We start from the raw sequence: 17817 nt of genomic DNA on the forward strand, positions 1-17817 counted from the left end.
TATATTTCGTACTTGTCTTGAATTATCCATATGCCCCGAGAATCTCTTACAGATCTTGTATTAACTAACCACTACATGGCATATCCAAAATAGATGAAATTCCCTTTGACATCATACCTCCATAGACAAATTCCAAACTCGCCCATCAAGACACAGCAACGAAGAACGGCTTCTCCCCCTCTTTTGGAACAACATTCGCCATCTTAACCAGATCATCGCCCACAGCCAATCTCAACCTTTCCACCGTAGCGGGCGAATCGAGCATCAAGGGCTCAACGACACCATTCTGCTTCCTAGCCTGCACCAACGCATCGCGCAGAGCGAAGAGGACAGTCGAGCCAAGAAAAAGCGGCGGTTCACCAATTCCTTTACTACTCTGTATAGAACGGAGACTCTGCCAGGAGACGCCTTTTAGAAAACTGACGTTGAACTCTTGCGGGATGTCGCTGAATCCTGGGATCTTGTACGTGCCAGGGCCGCGGGTCACTAATTGGCCACTGCCGTCGTTGGCCCAGAGGGATTCCTCGATGGTGAATAGGCCCTGGCCTTGGACGAAGGCGCCTTCGACTTGGCCGTAGTCGATGGCAGGGTTGATGGATCGACCCACGTCCATTTTGATATCTGTGCGAAGGACGGTGTGGTCGCCGGTGAGAAGGTCTAGTTCGACTTCTGTACATGCGGCTCCCTATTCATATCTCGTAAGTACGTATTCATATGCGGAAAGAAAGATAAGGAAAATAAAGCACTTGAGACTGACCTGCGTGAAATAGTAATACATCGGCTTAACTGTTTCGGGATCGAAGTTTCCAAACTGATACCCAATGCGAGGCATGCTCCAGTGGCCGGTAGCTGCCAAATTGACACGATCCCGGTAGGCCGCGTTGGCTATGGTCTTGAAGTCCGCATCTTGGCCAAACTTCTCCCAATATGGCTTGAGACGCGCATTGAGTTGATCACAAGCGTTCTTGATAGCCATTCCATTCAGATCACTTCCAGAGGACGCGGCTGTAGGCGAGGCATTGGGGACCTGGTATGTCGAAGTGTCTGCCGTGTAGACGTTTTCAATTGGCACGTTCAGCTCTTGGGCGGCCACTTGGCACATTTTGGTGTACAATCCCTGACCCATTTCAGTACCACCATGGCTGAGAAGGACAGAGCCATCTGTGTATATCTTCACTGAAGCAGCACCCTGATTCAGATGAATGGCGGTAGCAAAAGACAAGCCGAATTTTGTGGGTACGAGACAGATACCACGCTTCTTCCACTTGCTCTTCGAGTTAAACTTTGCTATCTGGGCTTTTCTGTCATCATACGAGGCCTCCTTCCGCAGTTGCTCCAATAGCATGGGTACGTGCCAGTCTTCGTCGATCTTCTGCAAGAAAGGCGTGCGGTTCCCTTGTTTATACAGGTTCTTCCACCGCAGCTCGTCAATATTCATCTTCAGTCCCTCAGCGACGGCGTGCATGTAGGTCTCAGCAAAGAACATGGCTTGTGGAGCTCCAAACCCACGGAAGGCAGTATTACTGTGGATGTTGGTCTTGCAGACATATCCACGGATGTGGACGTTCGGAATCTCGTAGCAATTGTCAAGGTGTGTCATGCATCGATCCATAACAGATGCACTCATGTCCAGGGACCAACCGCCATTGTTATAGCAATGGGCCTGGAGAGCTTTGAGGGTGCCGTCGTGCATCACGCCCACTTTCCACACGCACTTGAAAGGATGTCTTTGACCGCTCGTCATCATATCCTCGTCACGATTCAGCATTGCTCTCATCGGTCGACGTTCCTTTACTGCAGCAATAGCAAGAAGTCCCGCAAGTTGAATGCTCCTGGACTCTTTGCCTCCGAAGCCTCCACCCATACGCTTGACCCTAGCATTGATACGGTTGCTCGGAATCCCAGTGACTCTGCTTATTAACTCTTGTGTTTCCATTCTAACATGTTGTTAGCTTAGTCCATACTGCCGTAATGATGGCCACTCACGTATGCTGGGTAGAAGACCAGACATCCATGGAGTTATCTTCCGCGTGTGGAATCACCATGGCAGCATTAGTCTCGAGATAGAAGTGCTCCTGGCCGCCCATTCGAGTGATACCCTCGAAAACGCGATCGCACTCTGAGAATACCTTCTCCATCTGTTCCGGAGGTGCACCTTTGCGCAACTCCTTGCTGTAATCATAGAAGCTCTTCGCCTCAATAGCTTCGTCTATTGTCAAAATCGGTTTCAGCTCCTCGTACTCGACCCTGACCGCACGCGCAGCGGCTTGAGCCTGTAATGCTGTCTCTGCGTAGACCATGCCAATGGGTTGACCGTGAGAGTACACCTTGTCTTCTGCGAACCAAGGCTCGTCTTTGACAATAGAACCCCATGCATTCTTTGACAGATCAATACTGTTCTTGTCGATATATCCGAGAGCCAGACCCGGCTTCAGAGCAGGAGTCCAGTCCACTGACTTGATGATAGCATGCGCTTTCTGGGACAAAACCAACGCACAGTACAACTCGCGGTCGTGATGCGGCATGTCATCCAAGTATTCCGCCTCACCGGTTGTGTGTTTCAAGCCCGAGAGATGGGGAATCTGCTTTCCTACAACACGCTGCTCGTACGGGTTGGTGTTATCTCTGCTTCCGAATGAGACCTGCCGGTGGATTTCTTCAACTAGCTCAGGGTCAACTTCACCCAGTTTCAGTTCTGCAACGACCTCATGCCAGAAACGGAAGAACATAGATAGAGCAAGCGTCCTTCTATAAGTTGCCATGCCGCCTGGGACTCCATACGGAAGCTGGAACGAGCTCTTCAAGCTGTCAAGTGCGCCACTCAGAGTCTGTGGACAATACCATTTCTTTCCTTTCAAAAAGGTCGAAGTACTCGTAGCCATAACGGTCATAGGCGCCATTCCACCGTACGCTAGAGCGACGTCTTCCACAATTCCCCGTTTATCCAGCCTAACGCGGAATCCTGCCGTGACGATGGCAATGTCATCATCCTTTCTCTTGGCCTGTTTATATGATTTAGTCAACTCTATCTCATCAGGTGGCGGAACTGGTACTCGGATTCGGACTATCACGCTTCCAGGAGGAAGAGCTGTCCTGCGGTACCCCAGGAACATAGACGACATAGGTATGGTGGCTTCTCCCTTACTGCTGACTGCAACAACGCTAGCATTCGCCACCATGAGAACAGGGTTCATGTCTGAGATAGGCGAAGCGGTCGCTATGTTACCCGCCAGCGAAGCAGCGTTACGTATCTGACGCCCAGCGAAGTATCTCAGTACTTTCGCCATAGCGCCAAATACGGACCCTTGTTGTCCAAGCTTGGACGCGAGTCCATAACAAGCAGATTCCACATCACTGAGAGGAGTGTTCCCTCCAATGACGAGCTCCTTCATGCTTGAAACATCCTCTGGGACATCCATCCGCTTCAATTCTTCGATATCAGATACGAATACCGAAACAGCATATTTAGCATTCTTGAAGCGAACTTCAATCTGAGTTTCGCTGGCCCCGCTAATGAGCTTCGCAGATGGATATATAGAGAGTAACTCGACAAGCTGCGCCAGGTTCACCGGTCGTAGCCAGACTTTAGTCTCATCGCCATAACAGATCGGTCGGTTGATATGTTTCCGTAGACCAGGAGGATAGATGAGTTCTGTAGATGGCACGTACGGTTTGAAATCAAATTGTGGAATCGAGCTCTTTCTTGCAGATTCACCGCTATCTGTCGACAAACTCGTAGCGGAGCTCGTCTCATCCGTTGGCGACGACCCAGACGATGATCGAGAAGGGCTTGATCCGCAACCCTTGATAGACGGGTTGTCCCGACAGCAACCTCCAGGTCTACCGCAAGAACCATTCGATTTCGACGAACCAGGATACGAACCCTCCACATAAGAGCCATCATCCTCCCGAGAACTTGGCGTTAGATCCAACTCTCGCGATCGAGAAACATCATCAGCGAGCTCTCCCCGGAGATCCTCCGTAATAAAAGTCTTTGCCGCTTGAAGAATTGGTTTATACCCAGTGCAGCGGCACAGATTCCCATCCAAATGTCCCCTCATCTCTATATCGTCTTCGGAGAGGCTAAATTTCCCTGTCTGCGCGTCATATGCATTTCTGATTATGGCGTATAAGGACATGACAATTCCCGGTGTGCAGAAACCGCATCTGGTACTGTCAGTGCGCGATCTCTCGATTGAAAACATATTCGATGTTCATACTGGGATCCGTGCAGCTTCCCCAATCGTTCTTGTAGAGGATGTGGATGATCCACATTCCCCAAACCTTCTACTGTGATAACATGCTTCCCCACAACTGTACCGGGACGTGTCAGTATATATATCTATTCCACGTCTTCGTAGAGGGAAGAACATCGTACCTCCGACCAGTGGATACAAGCAAGCATTAATAGCCTGATGCCATATTCTCCCACCACGCATTGAATCGACAACCTGCAGCACGACCGTACAGGCACCACATCCTCCTTCACCGCATCCCAGCTTCGTGCCCTTCAGGCCATGCTGTGAACGGATGAAATCAAGCAGCGTCCAATGCGGATTAGGGTTGCGTAACTCGATTTTGCTGCCATTCAGATAAAACTCGAGCGTAGACGTCGTATATGTCGACGTGACCAGCTTCTGGAGGTTGTCTGTCTCCTCCGCGGAGGGGAGATTGATGGGCTCAGGCTTCACCAATGGTACTGGGAGCACCATCCTTCTGGCTTCCTCTTCCCAACCACTCTCACGACGTATAGTATAGGAAGGCGGAGACGTTCTCTTCCCAGGCTCTCAGCTCGCTGATAACCAAAAGTAACAACAATTTAACCCAAGACAGAGGTATCTCATCCACACAAAACGAAGCAGTTTCCAAGAGAATAGTAATCTACGACGAAGAAGGTACGAAGCACCAGGAAGCGGGAAACCAGCCCCAATACATTGATTGCGATCTGAACTGGCATTCCCAGCTCGTGTTCTATCTGCATTTCGAGAGCGTAATCTGACGAACCTATGGAAAGCGTCCGTGTCCAGGATCAAGATAGGTTGTGTGGCTTGAGATTGGCCGTAATCGCGAACAGTGATGTATATCAAATGCACCCCGCGTCGGCACGTCCGCTTTCTATTCGTATTAGGGGTTATTGGCGATTGCCACCTCATCTCTGCTTGGATCAGACAGGATTGATTAATTGATTGATTGATCCAAAGAGCACAATCGTCTATTATCAGGCAGGGTATCGAGTAGATCAATCAGTCATGCGTCCTTGCCATGCTGTAGTTATTTCTGTATTGCTTGTCTCGTAGAGTAGTGAATTGGCTGGTGAATCCAACTATGACACCTGTAACGGGGCTCGATAAGCTACTCCCCTGTAGATAGACATAACAATGCACGGTTAGAGTCGGTGATTATTTAGAACCCCCGGCCGTACACAGTAGATTAATACTAGAATAATGCATCAAGTTATGATCCAGTCGAGTTCGACTCAATAATAATAATAATAATAATAATAATAATAATAATAATAATAATAATAATAATAATAATAATAACTCACTCAAGTGCGGAGAAAGAGAAAGACGGCCGATCCGCCGTGGCGATAAGAAACGGTTTCCGAGTCCCGATCAGGCAGGAGCTGGGCCGTGCGAGGATTGGAAAAAGTGCGTGGCGTTTATACGGAGCTCAAAGATGGGGGTTTGAACTAGTAGACTAGCGTTAAGTAGAGGTAGAGCCGTAGTGACTACTACAGCCGACAAGCCATGTCGTTTTCAAGGTTACGGATGTTTGAGTAACTACCTTAGGTAAACTATATTGAGTCAGTATCGATTGCAGTAGCCAGATCTCCGTTTAGATTGTTGTTATGTGCGGAAAACATACACTTATTATTATCACTATTATTCTCGAGTCATGACTCATGAAGGTGGCTTTACCACCAGTGTTGTGTTCTACTCAATAGACCATTCATAACAAAAAAACTAGATACAGTTCTCCATGGAGGGGTAATTCCTCCAAGTTTTCATAGAGCAAGAAAAAAAAAACTTGGATATCCCACCTACGATTGACTGCAAAGGAAAGTGGATGCGGTCCATAGTAGCAACGCAACGGTAACTACTTACTTAGTCTGCCCACTCTCGTTGCACGTTTTGTTCTAATGAGGAGGCTATACTGTGGCCACTGTCGGTAACACCCCAGGTCGTCGTTTACAGTAGCATTCAGAGTAGTAAATTTGACCAGAGATGGCGAAATCGGGTCTGAGCTTACCCCTTAAGACCTGATCCACCGGAGATGGGATCGATCTCACACAAAGGGCTCCTAGTAACTAGGTAGTTAGTTAGAGGATGGGATAGCTCCTTTTATGCTTGATGTCCCGCGTCTCGGTCTCTCTTTTCTTTCTCTCTTTGTTACTACATTTCTTGCTTGATCTTATAAAGACTGCGACTAAGTTAGTTCATCTATTATCATTCATATCGTTCAACGCCTCGTCTATCTATTCTATCACTCTGGCTCCAATCACGAGGAAGAGAAAAGCAACAATAGAAACAACCGGAGAAAGTCACCAGGAGAAGAAGAGGAAAGACAATAACAACAGAAAGAAGATGGCGACTTTCACCCCTCTCCAGGAGACTGTTTTGTTTAAACCCCTCCGTCTGGGGTCTCTCAATCTCGAACACCGCGTCGTCCTGGCCCCGTTGACTCGGATGCGCGGGACGAAGGAGTCCGACGGCGTGTTTGTTCCCAATGACCTCTCGGTGGAATACTACAGCCAGCGTGCTTCCAAGGGTGGTTTCATGTTGACTGAAGCTACTCCAATTAGCAGATACGTGAGTTTTACATTCCTCCAGCATCCCTCAAGAATTGAGTGAGTGTGGGGAAGTGAAAAAAGATAGGGAAGCTGATAAAAAGTTTATCTTATCAGTGCGCAGGATATCCCGGCGTCCCTGGCATATTCACCGCTTCTCAGATTGCGGGATGGAAGCGTGTCACCGATGCTGTCCATGCTAAGGGGGCTTATATATTTTGTCAGCTCTGGCATGTGGGACGAGCCTCATGCCCATCGTTTCTCGATGGCCGCAAGGCGTTGGCCCCGACAGACATTCCCATCACGGGAAAGGCCATGGATGGTACCGAGTATGCGGACAACCCACCCAAGGCTATGACCGTCGAGGAAATCAAGGAGACGGTGGCCGAATTTGCTGCGGCTGCGAAGAGGGCCATTGAAGCAGGCTTTGATGGTGTCGAGATTCATGGTATGTGTTTATTTATCTATTACTGTTCAGACTGAGAAAGACTTATGCTTACACTCTTTATTCCAGGCGCCAACGGTTACCTTTTGGATCAGTTCCTCCATGACAACGTCAACACTCGTACAGACGAGTACGGAGGCAGCGTTGAGAACCGCTGCCGCTTCCCTCTGGAAGTCATCAAGGCTGTCACGGAGGCAGTGGGTGCACAGCGCACCGGTATCCGACTGTCTCCTTACAACTATTTCCAGGACACCCGCGACTCCGACCCCAACGGACATTGGATCTACCTGTGTGAACAGATCGCTTCTCTATCAGATGAGAATCGTCTCTGCTACGTACACATGGTCGAGCCCCGTTTCGATGAGGTTCTGGATGAAAGTGCCAAGCTCGATGCTCTTTCTGCCTACACTGGAAAAGGCGTCGAGGCAGAGGCTACCGCACCTAAGAAGATTGTTGGAAACACCCTCGATCACTTCCGCAACGTGTTGAAGAAGACTGACGTCAAGTTTCTGGCCGCCGGTAACTTCAACCGTGATAACGCGGTGCCCAAACTGGAGAGCGGTGCTGCCGATGCCATCGTATTTGGTCGTTCGTTTATTGCGAACCCAGACCTTCCACGGCGTTTGAAGGAGGGTCTCCCTCTCAACTCCTATGACAGGTCAACCTTCTATGGTGCTGACCCTCCACAGAAGGGATACACTGACTACACATTCTATGAGGACAAAAAGGTTAACGGGACTGCGTGAATGGATTTGAATTTGTTGCAATTATAGATTTGCGGGATATGATACCATCCTAGAGATAAATAAGGCAAATGTGCCAAAACAGTAGCCTGAAATAAAAAGAATGGGGGATAATTTTACAGAAAGAAGTGAATAAACGCAAAAAGAGAAATGATAGATATTGCCAGATACCTGAACAATAAGAAAATTCGACAAATATCACCATAAATGGCGGATATAGAATCCATAAAGACATATAGGAAGGAGATTTCATAAACTCATTATGCGTATGCAACTCTCCGTGATTCAGACAGATGTAATAGTACCTTCATCGCGTCGTGGACCACCGCCCATCGCACCGTCGCAAGCTGTTTCGCCATTATGGCGGTTAGCCCCGTGGTGTCAAAACGGCCTGCCAGGGCGGACAACTCCTCGAGACTGTTACATGTGGTCATGCCAATCAACATGGCAGCCATCTCATTTTTGGCATCGACGCCATCGGCCGAGGGAAGTCTCCTCTCGCCAGAAGTGGAGGTAGGGAGATGGAAGGCCCAGCAAGTTAATGTGGCCAAATAAAGACACCAAGAATAATGGAAGACCTCGGTGTCGTCCCAGTCATTCAGGTTCATGACAGCATCTTGCAAGATATAAGAGGCATGCCTTGCAGCCTTGGAAGCAGACCTTGGGTCCTCGTTTACCCATCGCGTCACAATCCGCTGGGAGCGCTCGAAGTCAGAAGCAGTGACAATACGGCCTAGAATATGCGGTGCGCCAGCATAGATCTGCAAGTCCAGCACTTCGACATTCAATGTAATGTGCGCAGCATGATAGAGAACGTGACTGGCAGTTTTGAGGCCTGTAAATTTGCGCAGGTCCGCTCTCTGGTTGAGCTTCATAGTCATACAGTCGGCATCGAAGTCCGCTTTCCAAAGGTCGTAGGATCGTCCCATACGTGCCTTCCAAGCTCCAGCGAGGTCTGGTGTCCCTGATCGCAATGTTGTTTGATCGCGACGCTTGAGATCAGAAGAGACTGACATGAGACCATGGAGTAAGAATATCCTCGCCATGGCATTGAGATGACGAGGACGTGGCATCGCACTGGGAGTGATATATGCCTTCAGAACAGACAAGAACGGAGGGTGCGTCCCTTCTCTCACAGAGCACTTGAACCACTCTTCCGCCGACGGGGCCTCCCAGGACGCAGTATCGCAAGGCAAAGATGAGCGGATTTCGAAAGCAGACATACATAGAGACTGCGAGAAAAGAACCGCATGCTGGGTGTCCCACATGAAGCAGTGCATTGCCAGTCGTTTGCGTTGTTCCGCATTCATTGCATTCCTCCATGCCGTCTCAATATCCTCCGGCCGTTCAGTGGCCCCAGCTGTTTTGATAATTGGACAGTCGCTTCTCCGGATGAGCTTGATAAGGACGCAATGGAATAATTGCGCCATATCGCGCTGTTTCTGACCAGCCCTCAATTTTCCGAAGCAATCAATCAGAAGCATAGTCTGCAACAACCAGAGGTCTGGCTGGGCGGAAAACGCTGCATGAGCAAAAAGGTGGTTTCGAAGAGTATCGTGTATCCGAACTGCCAGCTGATGAGCTTCCCGGCTACTGTAGGTGGCACCTAGCGAGAGTATAGCGGCCAAGAAGATCCGATCAGCTGTATTGGGATCAAATGTGGCTTGATGTATAAGAGGATATGACGTATTGAAGCGTGTAAAGAACAAGTCGCAGTACTCTTGCAATGCTGACAATGTAAGAAGGTGCGAGGAGATGTCGATACGTGTGCCTTCAGGCGTTGTCGGATGCGACTGGGACACTATGCTGAGAATTCCCGCCCTCGCATCCTCATTGAGACGAGGAAGACTGTTTCCAATGCCTGTTTGCTCAACTGGTCCCATCCAATCAAGGTTCGAGAAATCAGGTATCTGTTTGCTCTCGCTCTCTGACACAGGAGCTTCATAAGTTGGCGCTGACCTGGAGGAGTCCGTTTCGACAGGGCCTTCCTGGTCACGAAGATCTCCACGGCCATGTTCTAGAGAGCTTTCTTGAAAGGCGGCGGTATTTCTTCCGAAGTTTGGGCTCATGTTTACGTCGAAGAAGGAGTCACCATTTCCCGGCGATATTGCTGTCTCCAGCAACTGCCCGTCCGCTCGAAGAAACGGCTGAGACCACATGTCAGGGACCGGCTCGGCGAAGTTTGCCATGTCTGTCGTCAACGGGATATCAGCATGGCTGAATGCATCGTCAAGCGAGGACACGTCGAACAACCAGTTATAGTTCAGGGTGGCAGCGAAGGGCATGTTGAATGAGGTAGCTATACCGTTGGTTAGCGAATTTGGAGCACTTGATGATGACTATACCAAAGGAGGAACAGCGGCCCGGAACGCGATATATCACCTACCTGTATCCAGATTGAAAAAGTCATCGTTGATACTGTCAAGTCCACCAGAGTGGGTTTGCCATGAGCCATCTGCGGCATCGAATTGTCCTGGGAGAGGTTCCACATATGGTTCGTAAGGGCCACCAGGGACCATCGGAGCCAGGAATGGCTCTGGGCTGTTCATTGTATCGCAGGACCCTGCAAGGTTGCTCTCCATACGGATACTAGAACCGGAATCATGAGTCGACCGAGGAGGAGACACTGGAGCTCCAAGTGGAGGCTGGTCATTGTTCTGTTTGTGTTCTCCCCCTCGACTAGATGCGCAGTGTGAACTAGGCGTAGTCATCGATTCCGCATCCATGCGTCGACTTTCCGAAGTCATGCTGGCTCCGCATGAGCTTTGGGTTGATGATGATGAAGACATATAGTTATCTCTCGTCTGAGAGGCAGCAGCGGCCGCTGCCGCGGCCGCTTTTGCCTGCTTCTTCGTTGGTCTGGTCACAATCGTCCCATCTGGTGCTCGACGAGTGCGTTTGCGCGTCTCCAGCACCCCCAATCCTGGACCTCCAGCTTCTTCGTCTCTTTTCGCGTGACGCATCATGTGTCGACCTATCTCCACCGTAAGTGGGAAGTCCCGCAACGAAGTGCGATTGATTGTACTTGTAGAACCTACCCAGAAGGTCCGGACGGGTGAAATGAACACCACACCGTTCGCACGAATTATCATCCTGCTGATGGTTCAGCGCGTGCCTGCGTAGATGCTCGGCTCTCGTGAAGGTCTTTCCACAGCCCGGGAAATCACAGACGTGCGATTTAATGAGCTGCAACTTCGAGGGAGTGCTCGGAGTCGTCTGCGATCCGGTCCGTTTGACACTAGCAGAGGAGGCCATTATACTTCATGCACATTCAATGTCGACTTATTTGCTTGGTCTCCGTGAAGTACGTGAGGAATCGAGCAGAGATCTAGATTTCAGAACAAAAAAAAAAAAAAAAGACAAAAGAATCAGCCAGCGCTGATATCGTAGACTAAACTTTCATCCTTCGTGGTCCAACGCCCCCGCATGGAAAAGGTGCAGGAAGAGGAGGCGTCCAAGCTTGCGGAGAAGGACGAACATGTTTGTAGTCCAGCCGATCCCAAAGAGTAGTGTTTTCGGCGAGTCACACTTCGGCCGAATGCCGTTGGAAGCAGATTGGCCTCGTGCCGGGTGTTGTTGATAAGGATCGTGGCGTTCTATCGTGGAGTGGGCAGTGGGCACTGGGATAGACGTGCGTGTGCGTAAGGACGCCGTGGATGGACAATCTTCTTCGTGTTTATTGCCAATTTGCCACGCTTTCTCGGGGCGACCATTGCCTATTCCGGGGAAGTTCAGCGAGACACTTAGATAGTAGTAGTTAGTCTAGATATCTAGTAGTCAGTGCTGCGCGATAGCTGGTCAGTGCCGAAACAGGGCAATGATAAGTAGAGCGCCAATAATGCTCTTATCTGATATTTAACCCGGCCCTGGCAGGTAGAAGCGAGGCTAGACGCGATCAGGAGAAGATATGAGAAGTATCTAGTGAACCATTAAGTTGATTGTTTGTTATAAATGCGACTGACCAATTCTTCCCCCAGTCATTAATTGAGTTCTCCATCCAATTCCATGTGGCTGAATGGGCCCAGGTGGTCAGTCAGCGGAAGAATGCAGTTCCGGTTCTCTGGATAAAGATGTAAAGCTGCGTATCAGATGATGTCCTTTCGCGTTATACCAGGAGATAAGATGGTGTCTTTACCTGTGAGAGCTAATCTTCCAACCAGCTTTATCAACATTATTTGGGCGTTGTCCGATGATCGGTTATTGACGTTCTTGAGTATCTTGAATATAATCCAATAAAATGATACAGCCAAGAGGAGAAGGCACTCATAGGACTTGTGTGCATATAACACCATTTTCCATTGCTTCTGGATGATATGCTAATGTCTTCACATTCTGTCTCGATCATTTCTGGTAATGAATAAGATATTCCTCGAAGGAAGGCCAGGCGGTGAAGATGATGTTACTGAAGACTGCCATTCACCACTTGACGACGGGATGTATCGACCACTCTCCAGCCACATTTCTTTGTTTCCTGTTGTCTTCACGAGGGGCTTTCGTTATTTGGTTCTGCAAGTGAGAGCTTCTGAGACCTTTAAGTATTCTTCTCCCAGACATCGCCGCGAACCACGACTTTTTCAACCACCTCACATACTGTATCTCGCGAAAACAGCACAGTTTACACAAACCAGGTGGGATCTCACAGAGCAACATGTCGAAAGAAAAACCCGATAATGCACAACCCCTGGAGGATGAAACGGAGATCGAAAAGCTTGACGCAGAGGGAGACGTGACTTTAGTTGTGGGAGGTAACTCCGTGTCCCCACGTCAGTTCCTTGTATCCTCAAAGGTCCTCTCTCTTGCTTCTCCTGTGTTTGCAAAATTATTTGGACCACATTTTTTGGAAGGCTCGCAGATGGCAAAACACGGCAGCATCACAATTCACCTTGATGAGGACGATGCTAAAGGGATGGGGACAATCCTCGGAATCCTTCACTACCAGGAGATCCCAGAGATCGAGAAACTTAGCGCAAAAGAAATAGTTACTGTGGTTATCTGCTGTGATAAGTACGATTGTGCCAGAGTCATCCAACTATGGATAGAAAAGTGGTTCCGCAGTCTCGATCAGGGTCTCTCCGCGAAGGAGTATGGCCATGCTCTTCTTGCGGCGCATCTGTTGCGCGCATCAGACGACTTCTCCCAGATAACGCGGAGGATTCAACTGGAGTTCGGGCTGGGTTCATTCCATGCATGGGATGGCGAGGAGATTCTGACTTTGTTGCCACGAAGTATTAGACGTAAGATGGACCGACTCTATTTTCCATGCTGATATCTTACGTTTGGCAGGTGATCTGACAAAGGCAATTGGAGACTTATTGAATCGTATACATCATGAACTGCAGTCGATGGACTTGGTCCTCAAAGGCACCGCACCCGTCAGGAAGTGCGGGATGATGTGCATGACTTGCGGCAAAGAGTCCTTTCTTTCTGACATTTCCAAGTGCTATTACTGCAAGACCCATACAAGCAACCCATGCAAGGAAGATCACCGAGTAGATGTGTATTTTTCTATGCTGAGGAAGAAAAATCTCTGGCCTTCTATCACTCCATTCCAAACTTTGTCCGCCAACGCCCTCGCAGTGTCCATTAAGCGGCTGAAGGATGACCTAGAACCCTCCTGCGATGAGGCATCCGGATGCGTGGTGACCCCAGAATTGAAAGGACTGGAGGAAAGGATCGATGGAATTATCGGGAATGTTAAGGGGCTGTCTCTTTATCCTCTGTCAGGGTAACCCGGCTCGCTATACCACGTTGAAACTCGCTCATTCGTCATTGATAACGGTATCGACCATGTCCAAGTCGATTGCTCCCCTGCGAACACTGATGAGAAACTGTCATTTTCTCAGTGCACCGGAAAAGACTTGGCCATGAAACTCTGACTTCTATCGATCGTCGGATCTGAATCCTGGCATGACATTGATCCTGGGTTATCTAACTCAATTTCCACGTGGAAAGTCTATTTCTTCTCGATGAAAACAATGACGTCAAATCCTTCAGTTACAACCAAATGGATCATGTTATTAGACTCGTCTAACACTTTGCTCAATATTAATACAAGAAGGATCATGAAACTTCAACCAACCGAATTAGATCCTCCAAATGACTAAGTATGCACAGTAGTTACGAACAATATCAGAGAGTAAAATAAGTTCTCTCTCATGTATTCTCTAAATTCCCGCCTCCCTCTACGAAGTAAGGTAGACTAATAGCATATCTCAAATACTAAAAACCTCTATATCAGGAAGAACTTTTTTTTCTCTCCCCCAGGTACAATCACTCTATCGACACCCAACTGCTTTACCTAAGTATGGAAGCGAGCTGCAAAACGCCACTACCTTCCTATAAGTATAAAAGGTTCAGAACAGACAACCCGAATCCACCTATTTCCACAAATATAGAGTCAGTTAAAGCAGACACGCCGGAAACAGGAAATACTCAGCAATAATGGGCGAAGGCAATTCTCCTAGCAGCAACTACTTAATCAGGATGAAGTAGTTAACTGATTAGTTAAATCCAAGGGCATATTTAAAAGTAGTTGATAGATTTTGTACCCTCTGTTTGGTTCTTCAAGTAATCACGACCCTATCCTATTCCCGTATCAAATGCTTTTGATTACAAAACTACCATCTTTGCTTCCGTGGTCTTAGATCCTGACATACTCCAGAACTTTGCTCTGAGTACCTGCCCAGTTACTACCTACTACCTACTACTTACTACCTGCTATCTAGTCCCTAATATTCAATTACAAAGCCAGGATTCAACACTATAATTTCAAGTAATAATAGGTACTACCTACCTCACGCACGAATACCCACTGTACCAGCCAAAACTCGCAACCAAAAACAAAACCAAAAATACGTCATCACAGCCCAACCGCAGAATCCTCCCCACATTCAACTACTACTGTAATACATATAGTATGTATGTACCTATATTAATCTATTTAGCCCCAGACAAGCAAAAATAAATAAATAAATAAATAAATAAATAAAAAGAAAAGAAACCCCCTCCCCGAGACGTAAACAAGAACCAGAACGCAATTAATACCTACCTACCTACAATTACATCTATTCAATTTCCATCAATAACGATTCCATATCTTTCCCTAGTGTGGATCCATTCCCTGCGTAGAACTAAACCACGTTACGTATGTATAAGTCGTCAGTCCCCTCTGGTTTTGTTCACCGTGAGCCGGATCGGGCTGGGCAGAGCGGGGATGATAAATTTCCAGTTTGGAAATAATCCGTTTCAGCCGTGTTTATGTCCATGGTCGTCTGGAGTATGATGGTATATGGTATGTAAGGGCTACGGCTTGGTTCTACCATATGTATATGCATATATTATTCCCGATTTATTAGGGGAGTGGGAACTTATAATCTAGAGGAGGGGTAGTGATGTTTGATAATAGTGCACTTGGAAAGAAAACGAAGGAGAAGAACTGAGAGAAGAGACCCGCACAGGAGTCTTCTGGGAGGGAGCATTTAATTTTTATACTATATACAGGATGCAATGGTTCTCGAAAACTCCATAGTCAAAAGTAGAATCATCGTCTCACTCCACCGGATGACCTTTGCCCCAACCGTTCTCATTACCCATACACAGGGGAGATAGGTAGTAGTGATGGCGACAGGGTGCAGGTCCAGAATAATATACGCCGCTACCCATGCGAAGCTGACAAGCGCGCCAGATCGTCATGCTCATAGATGTGTTCGGTTTCAGACAAATAGAGAAACCCATTGTTTCGCCCACGACTCAGATTGAGTAGGGACAGAAAATAAATATAAGAGAGCGGGATTCGTAACAGTCAAGTTCATCGTTTTCAGCATTCAGGAGATTACGCTTTAGGAGCGTTCTCTCGGGCCTCAAGCTTACTGCTGGCGACGAGAGCAATAAGAGCCGCGCCAACACCGCTGCCATCCTTAGCGATGCCAATGCGGACCTTCTTCTCGCCCTCGACTCCGATTTCAGGGACCTCTCTGAGGGCTTCCCGAATATAGTCAACGAAGTGGGGATAGAATTCAACCAGGCTTCCGTCGACACCAATGTCAACCGTCTCGTCCGTCTGAAGTCTTCCACTTGAGATGAGAATGCCTGCAAGCGGGACGGCACTCAACCGGGCAGCGCGCTTGCCGATGGCGTGGACCAAGGCCTTAACCGCACGACGGTCCTCGCAGTTTGTGCCCTCGATCTGGAGATCCTTGCTCATGGCAGCTGCGGTACCCTTGAGGTTCTCCGCCGCATCAGCCTCCACAGTGCTGAGGAAGCTGGTGTCAACACCCCATTGCTTGTACAGCGCGGATTTGCTAGATACTGTAGTGTGGCCCTCCGGCGAGGTGAGGAAGCGAACGCCAGAGTCCTTGTACAGGTGAAGGAGGGCCCGACGCAGGATCTCGCCCAGGAACATACCCGAAACACGCTTCTCGAACATCTGGATGCCAGGGTTAAGACTCTCCGCATCCAGGTCGCGGTCAAACTTCGTGACAGGCAGAACGCTGAGATGGTTGTCGAAGCTCCCCCATTCGGTGTTGATCACCATTTCTTCCGTGGTAGAATCGTACGTGTCGCCAGTGGCAGCCAGCTTGGTGACCTTCTTCAACTTCTCGACGTACGCGCCGTTTGTTCCAGTACCGAAAATGGCACCCAGGAGGGTTCCCGTCTTGCCAGGAGAGGTGTATGAACGGGCCATGAGGGTTCCCACTGTATCATTGACGAGCGCAGCAACGTTGACGGGGAGGCCCAGTTCATCAATGGCGTTCTGCAACATCTCACAGACATCCTTGCCCACTGCATCGGGAATGTCGAAGCCCTTAGTCCAGCGAATGAGGGTGCCCTTGTTGATGCCCACCTGGTTGACGGGGAAGCTAAAGGTGAAGCCCAAGTCGAAGATGTCCTCTTCCCTGAAACCCGCCTTCGAGTCCACGTACCGACGTCTGCGCACATGGGCTTCATAGTGCTCGTTGTGGTGTGTCTGGAGGAAATCTTCGATCTGCTTGGCTAGGAAGCTGAAAAGATCTTTGTAGGTCTTGGCCACCATCAATTCTCGGGGGATAGCCACTTTCGACTGGGTCATCGTAAACGTGGTATCGCCGTGCAAGTCGATCGAGCAGACTCGGAAGTTGGTTCCTCCCAGATCGACGGCCAGATAGAGTCCCTATTGATGACCACAGTTAGCGCTACGCGCCAGACACTGTCAGACCAAGGACGTCTATACCTTTTCCGTGCCATTGGGAACGCCTGTCACATAGGTCGGGATCTGACTGAGCGTGGTGTGTTCCTTGGAGAGGCCTTCCTGCATCTGGTCGATATACGCCTTCACCCCGCGCAGGACTTCGCTGGTGGGATACTCGAACTGGCGCGCAATGCGCTCAGCCTCGTCCACGACGGGCGATCCGGTTGAGGAGGACATGTTGTGAGGCAGACAGACGGGACGGAAATCAGGATATGTGGCCAGCAGGGAATTTTGGCAGGACGGGGGATGGTAATAAGTATTATTATTATTACCAGAAGACGAGGGCGACGAGCAGGTGGGGTGACAGGAAGAGCGGGAGAGGGCGATGATATCAGTGGGCGAACCGCCACTACTTTGTTCACCGGACAAGAATGGCCACCAGCACCGGTGAATTATTGTTATTATTAGCCCAACAAGCAGCGCAACAAGCAGAAATCCCGCTGACGGCTTGCCGGCCATCAACGGCCCCAGTTTCTGCGTCTGGAGAGCCCCGTATAATAATAATACAGCCCGCAGGCCGGACTCTGGCACGGCATCTCCTGCACTTCCAGATCGCTTCATCGCCCACTGCGTCTCTTGTTCCTTGGCAGCTGCACCCGTCCTTCGAGCCCTC

The 17817-nt window shown here is 49.1% G+C and overlaps 5 protein-coding genes across 5 annotated transcripts; 2 read left to right on the plus strand and 3 right to left on the minus strand.

Annotated features, from left to right (window-relative positions):
- Positions 1-7: 7 nt before the first annotated feature.
- C8Q69DRAFT_476505 (xanthine dehydrogenase) lies at positions 8-4901 on the minus strand. Its single transcript, XM_028631262.1, has 5 exons — positions 4379-4901; positions 4221-4314; positions 1987-4167; positions 758-1937; positions 8-685 (listed from the first exon to the last, which is right to left on the minus strand). Exons 1-5 carry the CDS (start codon positions 4710-4712, stop codon positions 146-148), a joined length of 4329 nt encoding a protein of 1442 aa, XP_028482472.1. The 5' UTR covers positions 4713-4901; the 3' UTR covers positions 8-145.
- A 1686-nt stretch (positions 4902-6587) lies between these two features.
- On the plus strand, positions 6588-7981 carry C8Q69DRAFT_406854 (hypothetical protein; the record flags this gene model as incomplete). The annotated part of the gene is made up of 3 exons (XM_028628136.1): positions 6588-6812; positions 6908-7238; positions 7305-7981. The coding sequence occupies 3 exons, from the start codon at positions 6588-6590 to the stop codon at positions 7979-7981; spliced, it is 1233 nt and encodes a 410-aa protein (XP_028482473.1).
- A 128-nt stretch (positions 7982-8109) lies between these two features.
- On the minus strand, positions 8110-11564 carry C8Q69DRAFT_72482 (fungal-specific transcription factor domain-containing protein). The gene is made up of 3 exons (XM_028633960.1): positions 11017-11564; positions 10365-10952; positions 8110-10277 (listed from the first exon to the last, which is right to left on the minus strand). The coding sequence occupies exons 1-3, from the start codon at positions 11231-11233 to the stop codon at positions 8239-8241; spliced, it is 2844 nt and encodes a 947-aa protein (XP_028482474.1). The 5' UTR covers positions 11234-11564; the 3' UTR covers positions 8110-8238.
- Positions 11565-12626: 1062 nt separating this feature from the next.
- Positions 12627-13707, plus strand: C8Q69DRAFT_446965 (hypothetical protein; the record flags this gene model as incomplete). The annotated part of the gene is made up of 2 exons (XM_028629172.1): positions 12627-13212; positions 13262-13707. The coding sequence occupies 2 exons, from the start codon at positions 12627-12629 to the stop codon at positions 13705-13707; spliced, it is 1032 nt and encodes a 343-aa protein (XP_028482475.1).
- A 2102-nt stretch (positions 13708-15809) lies between these two features.
- On the minus strand, positions 15810-17381 carry C8Q69DRAFT_488049 (hypothetical protein; the record flags this gene model as incomplete). Its single annotated transcript, XM_028632031.1, has 2 exons — positions 15810-17126; positions 17187-17381. 2 exons carry the CDS (start codon positions 17379-17381, stop codon positions 15810-15812), a joined length of 1512 nt encoding a protein of 503 aa, XP_028482476.1.
- Between the last annotated feature and the right edge of the window lie 436 nt (positions 17382-17817).

The sequence above is a fragment of the Paecilomyces variotii genome (genome assembly GCF_004022145.1).
Source record: "Paecilomyces variotii strain CBS 101075 chromosome Unknown C8Q69scaffold_11, whole genome shotgun sequence".
NCBI classification, from domain to species: domain Eukaryota; kingdom Fungi; phylum Ascomycota; class Eurotiomycetes; order Eurotiales; family Thermoascaceae; genus Paecilomyces; species Paecilomyces variotii.